Source organism: Barbus barbus (genome assembly GCF_936440315.1).
Source record: "Barbus barbus genome assembly, chromosome: 27".
NCBI lineage: Eukaryota > Metazoa > Chordata > Actinopteri > Cypriniformes > Cyprinidae > Barbus > Barbus barbus.
In genome coordinates, this window is record NC_136755.1 from 30,681,439 (window position 1) to 30,691,767 (window position 10,329).

The following is a 10,329-nucleotide window of genomic DNA, read 5'->3' on the forward strand; positions in this document are numbered from 1 at the left end:
ATAACTTTATCGATTGCTAACACACAATTCATGAAACAATTCCCCCTTTTCTCACAACTATAAACACAATCTCAAAACTACACACCAACTTGTGCAAACTTCAAACTTTCGGGTCAAAGTCAAACATTTGAGTGAAAATGTTCTCTTTTGTCAGAATCTAATCTTTAGCCTCAGATGAAACACAACCCTGTCAAATACTCAGACTATTTTCCTGACTAGAGAACACTAGTGAGATCAATTCAAAACACTGTTACAAAAACCTCCTTTTGGGAAACAGGAAACAAATTACTATTCAATGTCTGTTACAGTCTGCAGCATAAATAGAGTTGTGCAGATACAGTACAATTCACCAATAAATTTGAAGAAAAGTTTACTTTCATTACACTACTGTAAAGTTATCTTACAATAGATGAATAGCACTAGAAGAGAAAAGTACATATGTACAACTGAATATACAGTAAACACACTTTGGAATATACTATCAGTTACTGTACAGCAATAAATACATAAATTCTGCCTCCTCTGCTAAGTTGCATTACAGTATTGGTAATATCCTTATTTGTTATACTATAGCAGTTTCTAAGTCTTCTGACGAAAGACTTTCTCTGCCTCTCCTCGACAGTTGACTCTCAGTTCTGCACAAATACATGTAAAAATTACTTGGCTACAAATCAATTGAACAGTTATGAGTTTGAGGGAGTGTGCTACAGTAGTTACAGTACAAAGAACAGTGAAAGTCCTCTCATCTGAAATACTGCTACTATGTACTGTAAGTGTAATGTATAAGTAGTGCAAAAAATACTGTAGATGAGCCTGCAGGCAGCTTTCCTTATGATCATTCCATGCACAAGAACATGCTCAACTATAGTGCTTTATATTTCATCAGGAACAAATTACCTTTGACCTCATCCCCTTAAATTGTTATTTTCTCATCCTATTCCTCTTTGTCTCCCACTACCAGGATTCAAAACACCGCTCTTCCGTTCCGATCAGAACATCAAACAGGTTCTCCCCTGATGAAAGTGCTCTAGTTATTGGTGATTCTATTGTATGGAACGTGAAAATAGAGACACCAGCCACCATAGTCCCATGTTTACCGGGAGCCAGAGCGCCTGACATCTTGGCAAATTTAAAAGTGCGGGCTAATACTAAACGTAAATTCAGTAAGATTGTTATTCACATCGGCGCTAATGATGTTCGACTTCGCCAGTCAGAGATCACTAAATATAATGTTAAAGAGGTGTGTGAACTTGCAAGTATGATGTCAGACACTGTAATATGCTCTGGTCCGCTCCCTGCTTACCGGGGTGATGAGATGCATAGCAGACTGTCGTCACTCAATGGCTGGATGTCTAAGTGGTGCTCGCAGAATAACATAGACTTTATAGACAATTGGACGAGTTTCTGGGGCAGACCTGACCTGTTGAAAAGAGATGGTGTTCATCCCTCCTGGGGTGCTGCCGCTCTTCTCTCTAGAAATATGGCACATAGTCTTAAGCCCTATTCGGACGGGATTAGTTTTACATGGAAATGTGGGGTACAGTAATTATTACCAGAGCTTCTTAGTTATTTTAGTCCCGTCCGAATGCGTATGTCAGTAAAGATTATGGCGACTTTTACCTTCTGTAAAAAGGTGCGGAGAAATTACCTCATGTAATACTAATCCCATGCAAATAGACCAGCTGTAAAAATATACGTAAATATTCCATCATTTTCTGCGGTTTTTCAAATATGGAGGTGCTTGAAGAAGCTTTCCGTTGCGTTCTAGGCAGAGGGACAAGTCAGTGGCAAACCTCAATTCTTTTCAACTTAAAACGATGCAGGATTAGTAAAACAATACCAGCTACGCTTCCTCTCTCTCTGACAGCGAGTTCTTATCACACACAGCAGTTCTACATAGTCAAGCCTCCTCCTGTCAATCACTCAGAGCATCACTCGTCTTGTCTAAACCATCTCAAGCATGTTTACTGTTACCGAACAATGAAGAGTACTTGCATTCAGGAAGTAACATAAAACGCACGTGACGACAGGCAGGTGACGGCAGTGCATAAATCGAGTTACCCCTCCCACTTCTGATAGTTTTACTGAGATTTCTAATCCCGTGCGAATCGGCCATTAATATTACAGACGCCCTGTGGTAAAATTACACTACCCCATCTACCCCTGTAAAACTAATCCCGTCTGAATAGGGCTTTAGAGTTCGTACTTGACTAACTAGGGCCCAGGTCAGGAAGCAGACAGACTGGCTAAACCGACCGTCTGCTAGCCGCCTCACGTCACAGAAGTCAGCACATAGAGACTCCTTCACCCAGATATCACACTATAGAGACTGTGTCTGTTCCCTGAACTAGAAAATACAGAAAACATCCAAACCAAAGTAAGAGTAACAATTTAATTGATGTTCAACAAATGAAAAATGTATAACGCAGAGAAACAATTGATAAAGCTTGGCTTACTGAATATCAGGTCCCTTTCTACGAAAGCGCTTTTTGTAAATGATTTGATCAATGAGCATAATCTAGATTTGCTCTGTTTGACAGAAACATGGCTAAAACCAGATGAGTACATTACTCTAAATGAGTCCACCCCCCAAGATTACTGATATAAAAATGAGCCACGTCCAAAAGGTAAAGGGGAGGTGTTGCTACAATTAATAGCAATACTTTCAGTATTTCTCAGAAGACAGGCTTCAAGTATAACTCCTTTGAAGTAATGGTGCTTCATATAACATTATTCAGAGAAAAAAGTATTAATGATAAATCCCCTGTGATGTTTGTACAGGCTACTGTTTACAGGCCACCAGGGCACCATACAGACTTTATTAAAGAATTTGCTGATTTTCTATCGGAGTTAGTACTGGCTGCAGATAAAGTCTTAATTGTTGGCGATTTTAATATAAATGTTGATAATGAAAAAGATGCATTAGGATCAGCATTCATAGACATTCTGAACTCTATTGGGGTTAGACAACACGTTTCAGGACCTACTCATTGTCGAAATCATACTCTAGATTTAATACTGTCGCATGGAGTTGATGTTAGTGGTGTTGAAATTCTGCAGCAAAGCGATGATATCTCAGATCATTATCTCGTCTTGTGTAAACTCCATATAGCTAAAACTGTAAATTCTACTCCTTGTTACAAGTATGCTAGAACCATCACCTCTACCATGAAGGACTGCTTTGCAAGTTATCTTCCTGATTTATCTAAATTCCTCAGCATATCCAACAGCGCAGAAAAACTTGATGATGTAACAGAAACTATGGACTCTCTCTTTTCTAGCACTTTAGATACGGTTTCTCCTTTACGCTTAAGGAAGATTAAGATTCAAGATTTTTTTATTCGTCACATACGAATAGAGTTTTAACGAAACTAAAAGAGTCCAACACCGTGGTATAATGAGCACATTATATGTGCTCATTATACCACGGTGTTGGACTCTTTTCGTTATAAACTGCGTTATACCATTATATATATATAATGGTATAACGAGCCCTAAAGAGAGCAGCCCGGAAAATGGAGCGCAGCTGGAGGAAAACTAAACTAGAGGTATTTCGTATAGCCTGGTGGGAAAATACCCTATCCTACAGAAAAGCATTAAAAACTGCTTGATCTGATTACTTTTCGTCTCTTCTAGAAGAAAACAAACATAACCCCAGGTATTTATTCAATACAGTGGCAAAATTAACAAAAAATAAAGCATCAACAGGTGTTGACATTTCCCAAGAGCACAGCAGTAATGACTTTATGAACTACTTTACTTCCAAAATAGATACACATTGATTACATTGTAACCATGCAGCCGTCAGCTACAGTATCGCATCAGATCCCCTGAGGAACAATTTCACTCATTCTCTACTATAGGAGAGGAAGAATTGTATAAACTTGTTAAATCAGCTAAACCAACAACATGTATGTTAGACCCTATTCCATCTAAACTACTAAAAGAGCTGCTTCCAGAAGTCATAGATCCTCTTTTGGCTATTATTAATTCATCACTGTCATTAGGATATGTCCCCAAAACCTTTAAATTGGCTGTAATTAAGCCTCTCATTAAAAAAAAATTTTTTCGAGATCTCCACCCGGAACAGCTTCGCTCCCCTCTGCGAGACGGAACGCGACGCTGTGATCGTCGGAGACTCCATCGTCCGGCACATCCATGCTACGTTAGCTGAAGGTAAAGTGCACACTCACTGTTTCCCCGGTGCTCGTGTTCTCAATGTTTCTGCGCAGATACCCGCGATCCTGAAGGGCGATGAGAGCATCGGTGCTGTCGTGCACGCGGGGGTTAACGACACCAAGCTACGGCAGATGGAGACACTGAAGAGGGACTTCAGGAGCCTGATCGAGACGGTACGCAGCACATCGGTACGCAGCACAGCCCGCGACGACAATCATGTCAGGACCGGTTCAGTAGACTTTTTGCTTTAAACGAATGGTTATTGTCATGGTCATCACAGGGTGGTGATGGCGCAGTGGATAAGACACATGCCTTTGGTGTGAGAGATCCGGGTTCGAATCCACTGTGAGACACCAATGTGTCCCTGAGCAAGACACTTAACCCCTAGTTGCTCCAGAGGCGTGCGACCTCTGACATATATAGCAATTGTAAGTCGCTTTGGATAAAAGCGTCAGCTAAATGAATAAATGTAAATGTAAAGAACAGAAACTGCTCTTTGTTAATAATTGGAATCTTTTCTGGGAGCATCCTAGGCTTTTCCGTGCTGATGGCCTGCACCCCAGCAGAGTCGGAGCGGAACTTCTGTCGGACAACATCTCAAGGGTAGGCTTTAAGATGGTTTAGATCCTACCTGTCCGATCGCTACCACTTTGTTCATTTAAACGGGGAGTCATCTCAATTATCACCAGTAAAGTATGGAGTACCACAAGGATCTGTCCTAGGTCCTCTGCTATTTTCAATATACATATTGCCTCTTGGTAATATTATTAGAAAATACAGGATTAGTTTTCATTGTTATGCTGATGATACTCAACTATATATCTCAACAAGACCAGATGAAACTTCTAAACTATCTAAGCTAATAGATTGTGTAAAAAATGTAAAAGATTGGATGACCAATAATTTCCTCCTATTAAATTCAGATAAGACAGAGATATTACTTATTGGACCAAAAAAACATTACACAGAATCTTTTGGATTACAATTTGCAACTAGACGGATGCACTGTTACGTCCTCTAAAGTCACAAATCTGGGTGTTATATTAGACAGCAACTTGTCCTTTGAAAATCATATTTCCCATGTTACAAAAACAGCATTCTTCCATCTTAGAAACATTGTCAAGCTTCAAAACATGCTACCTGTTTCTGATGCAGAAAAGCTAGTTCGTGCATTCATGACCTCTAGACTGGACTATTGTAATGCACTGTTAGCTGGTTGTCCTGCATCTTCAATAAACAAGCTACAGATAGTCCAAAATGCAGCGGCTAGAGTTCTTACCAGGTCAAGAAAATATGATCATATTACCCCAATTTTACAGTCTCTGCACTGGCTACCTATTCAGTTCTGTATCATTTACAAAATATTATTACTTGCCTATAAGGCCCTTAGCTTGTACCTAACTTGTCTTCTACCACGCTACAATCCAACCTGCTCCCTAAGGTCGCAAAACTCTGGACTTTTGGTAGTACCTAGGATAGCAAAGGCCACTAAAGGAGGTAGAGCTTTTTCACATTTGGCTCCCAAACTCTGGAATAGCCTTCCTGATAACATTTGGGGTTCAGACACACTCTATCTGTTTAAATCTAGATTAAAGACACATCTCTTTAGCCAAGCATTCACATAATGCATCTTATAATCTTGTACTGCAGCTATATCTGATCAAATGTACATTATTATTATTCTATAGCTTGGGTTGAACAAATCATTTTTGCTTAGATGGAACAGCAGATACGCTAATTATGTCTCTATTTATTTCTCTGTTTCTGCCTCCATCCTCTGAGGTCCTCTGAGGGGTTGGCATTATCTTTTCTCAGGTGGTCCGTCATCTCAGATCATTTAAGGGTTGGATCCAGACTGAAGCTTCTGTAATTCCTAGTTACCACGGGATGTTAATGTTAACGCTCAGACAACATACAGAATTACCAAATTTTGCCATAAGTTAAATATATTAAGGTTCTACAATATATAAATATATTGTGGAAACTTAATTTCCTGTAGTGCTGCTTTGCGTTATAAAAGCGTTATACAAATAAACTTGAACTTAATTACAGACCAATCTCGAATCTCCCTTTTTTGTCAAAGATATTAGAAAAGGTAGTATCCTCAATTATATTCCTTCTTAGAGCAAAATGATATCTGAGGATTTCCAGTCAGGATTTAGACCATCCCATAGTACTGAGACTGCTCTCATTAGAGTTACAAATGACCTGCTCTTATCATCTGATCGTGGTTGTATCTCTTTATTAGTGCTACTGGATCTTAGCGCTTCGTTCGACCCTATCGATCACAACATTCTTTTGAATAGACTAGAAAACTTTGTTGGCATTAGTGGAAGTGCATTAGCATGGTTCAAATCGTACTTATCTGACCGCCATCAATTCGTAGCAGTGAATGAAGAGGTATCATATCGATCACAAGTGCAGTATGGAGTACCTCAAGGCTCAGTACTAGGGCCGTTACTTTTCACGCTTTACATGTTACCCTCGGGAAATATCATCAGGAAACACGGGGTTAGCTTTCACTGTTATGCTAATGATACTCGGCTCTATATTTCTTTGAGCCCCGGTGAAACACACCAAATTGAGAAACTTATGGAATGCATAGTCAATATAAAAAACTGAATGACGAGTAATTGCTTACTGCTAAATTTAAAAAAAACAGAGGTGTTAATTATCGGACCTAAAACCCCCAAAAGTAATAACCTAAAACAGTGTCTAACACTTGATGGCTGCTCTTTAAATTTTTCGTTATCAGCCAGGAACCTAGGTGTGCTATTTGATAGCAATCTCTCCTTTGACAGCCACGTTTCTAGCATCTGTAAAACTGCTTTTTTTATCTTAAAAATATATCTAAACTGAGACCTATGCTATCAATGTCAATTGATGCGTTTATGACCTCAAGGTTAGATTATTGTAATGCTTTTTTGGGCGGTTGTTCTTCATGCTTAATAAACAAACTACAAATGGTTCAAAATGCAGCAGCTAGAGTTCTTACTAGAACCAGGAAGTATGACCACATTAGCCCGGTTCTGTCAACACTGCACTGGTTCCCTATTAAACATCGTATAGATTTTAAAATCTTGTTCATTACTTATAAAGCCCTGAATGGTTTGGCACCTCAGTACTTGAGCAAGCTCTTATCGCATTATAGTCCTTCACGTCCGCTGCGATATCAAAACTCTGGCCATTTGATAATACCTAGAATATCAAAATCAACTGCGGACAGCAGAGCCCAAACTCTGGAACAATCTACCTAACACTGTTCGGGAGGCAGACACACTCTGTCAGTTTAAATCTAGATTAAAGATCCATCTCTTTAAGCTGGCATACACATAACACACTAATATGCTTCTAATATTCAAATCCGTTAAAGGATTGTTAGGCTGCATTGATTAGGTCAACCGGAACCGGGAACACTTCCCATAACACACGATGTACTCGTTACATCGTAAGAAGATTGGCATCTACGCTAATATTAGTCTGTTTCTCTCTTATTCGAGGTTACTGCAGTCACCAGATCCAGTTCGTATCCAGATCAGATGGTGGATCAGCACCCAGATATGACCTCTACGGCCCTGAACGTCAGCGGAGACCAGGACACCTAGATGAGCCCCAGAGACCGATCCCCAGTGAGGACCCCGCCACTTAGACAGCATCGGGAAAAGACCACTGGAACCAGTTGAGCCCTTACAATCTGACTTTGCTGCAGTTGGAATTGAACTGCTGGTTCGTTTGGCCAGAGGAGAACTGGTCCCCCGACTGAACCTGGTTTCTCCCAAGGTTTTTTTCTCCATTCTGTCACCGATGGAGTTTTGGTTCCTTGCCGCTGTCGCCTCTGGCTTGCTTAGTTGGGGACACTTCATTTCTGGCGATATCGTCGACCTGATTGCACAGACACTATTTAAAACGAACTGAGCTGGATGATGACATCACTGAATTCAATAATGAAATGCCTTTAACTGAAAATTGAGAGTTTAATCTTGTCATTTTACATTATTGACACTATTTTCCTATTTTGATATTGTGCAGTTGCTTTGACACAATCTGTATTGTTAAAAGCGCTATATAAATAAAGGTAACTTGACTTGACTAGGAGTCTAAAGTTATCACACATCAATCAGAAACTTTGATGGGGATAAAAGGGCCAAAGTCAGCTTACAGTTTTTCTCAGTCGCTTTGGTGCATTTCTCAGATCAGAAATGAAATTCTTAAAGCTACTTGTTCAACCTCCACATCATCTAGTCAATTGTGCACATCATAAAAAGTTTATCATTCTTTTGAACAAGTTGTGATTGCTTTGGTACATTCATGCAACTGATTATGTACATTTGTCTTTGGTTTCCTACATTATCATTTACTATTGCCATGTTGCAAAAAATTTATTATACAGTTCTCTGTGCTATAGTCTTACCCCTCAAAACATCTAGACATAGTTCATCGTATAAGTCATTAAATGCAAAATGGTTGATGTAGTTGTCATACACTGTCAAGCATATTTTCTACACATTTCTATTAGACTTTTAATAAATTTGCCATGAATTGTTCAAGTAAATCTTGACTTTCAATAATGAAGAGAATATAGATCAACCAATGAAGAACCAGTTCTCTGAAATAGCTCAAAGGTACATCTCATCAACCTTCAACTGGAAAGCATATATATACAGAGGACAACACAAGAGTAACAAATTCTGATAGTGGACTTCCTAATTTTTTTTTTCGCCTTTGTGCACATATTTCTTTTTCTTTTCTATTTCACAATGCCCTTGTAATGCGTGTGTGTTTTTTGTTTTGTTTTTTGGTCAGACCACTAGTAAAAGTGTAACTGTGAATCATACCCAGTCTTTTTCAATCAATATCCCACATACAGTAATGTGTACATTTGTACTTTTGAAATGGATCTATGGCATGCATAAGAAGTGCAGCCTTCTGCATTTCAGTACAGTAACTGTCATCCAAACTGTTGCCATAGTTTACATCAGGTAATACTAACAGAGTGCACTGTTATATTGACAACAGGACTAAGCATTTAGCCTATCTTGTTTGTGAACAACGACACAAGGACATCAGGCATGCAAGAGGATTTTACCCCCGCTGCCTGGCCAGGGCCAGTATAGCCCGTGATGCTGAAGAGGTTCTCTGGCCTGTCCCAGACCAAAGATGGGATACTGGGGCAGAATAATTATTTTTGTTGTTTGCAGTATTGTACTGTACTCTACACTACATTAAATTGAGGAATAAAACATTTGGGGAGTACCACAATTATTACTGGTTTTTGTAGTATTGTTTTGAATTTATCTCATCAGTGTGTAAAACTGTTGTAGTGTGCGTGTTTTTGAGGGTTTGTGTGTCATGTCTGAGAGCAAAGTTTGGTTTTTCAGCAAGATTGAGTTGTTTTGAGTGGAGAGCTTCATTCTGACCTGAATATAGGAAGTTTGGGGAATTGAGTTAGGAGTTATGGATTTGTGTTTAGAGTTTTGCAAAAAAGAGGCATAATTTCAAGAAATGTGTTTAAGCAATCGAGAAAAACTGTAACAGATCAGACAAGCACAAATTATCATTTAACAAAATAATAGATCAGATGTAATAACAGATCACATATAATAGATCAGATGTGAATATATGTCAGATGGCGTATTAATAGCTCAGATGTGATAATAGATCAGATGTGATTATAGATCAGACAGTGTATTAACAGATCATATACGTATGTTAACAGATCTATTTGTATTATATAGATCAGATGTGATAATAAATCTAATGTGATTATAGAGATCAGATGTAATTATCAGATCAGCTGTGATAGCAGATCAGACACACTCACGGGTGGTCTCACTGCCTCTCAGCGCTTCACTGGCTGCGTTGCTGTAGATGGCGAACACAGTGATCTGATACTCCGTCAGAGAGTTCAGATATCTCAATACCACAGAGTTCTTGTCACCGTTCACCACTACCTGCACACACACACACCACATTCACATACATGGATGCACAGCGGTGACTTTCACTATTTCACCTAAACTCACATTCACAGATGGATATTCAAAATGATACACCATGAGGCCTTCTATTATTGAGGCCAGCCAAAATGTGCTCAAAAGTGGCACGCTTCACATTACTGAAAATCTTAAGTATAAACACAAACACATACTG

General features: G+C 39.1%; 1 protein-coding gene across 1 annotated transcript in view; it reads right to left on the bottom strand.

The window, feature by feature from the left end:
* LOC306847493 (collagen alpha-1(XIV) chain-like) overlaps positions 1-10,329 on the bottom strand; it is a gene marked incomplete at its 3' end in the record, with an annotated part of 75,419 nt that overhangs the window by 40,817 nt on the left and 24,273 nt on the right. Inside the window, exon 11 of the mRNA XM_079381434.1 lies at positions 10,001-10,130. Coding sequence (XP_079237560.1) covers positions 10,001-10,130 — 130 coding nt within the window. The remainder of the gene's footprint in view (positions 1-10,000; positions 10,131-10,329) is intronic.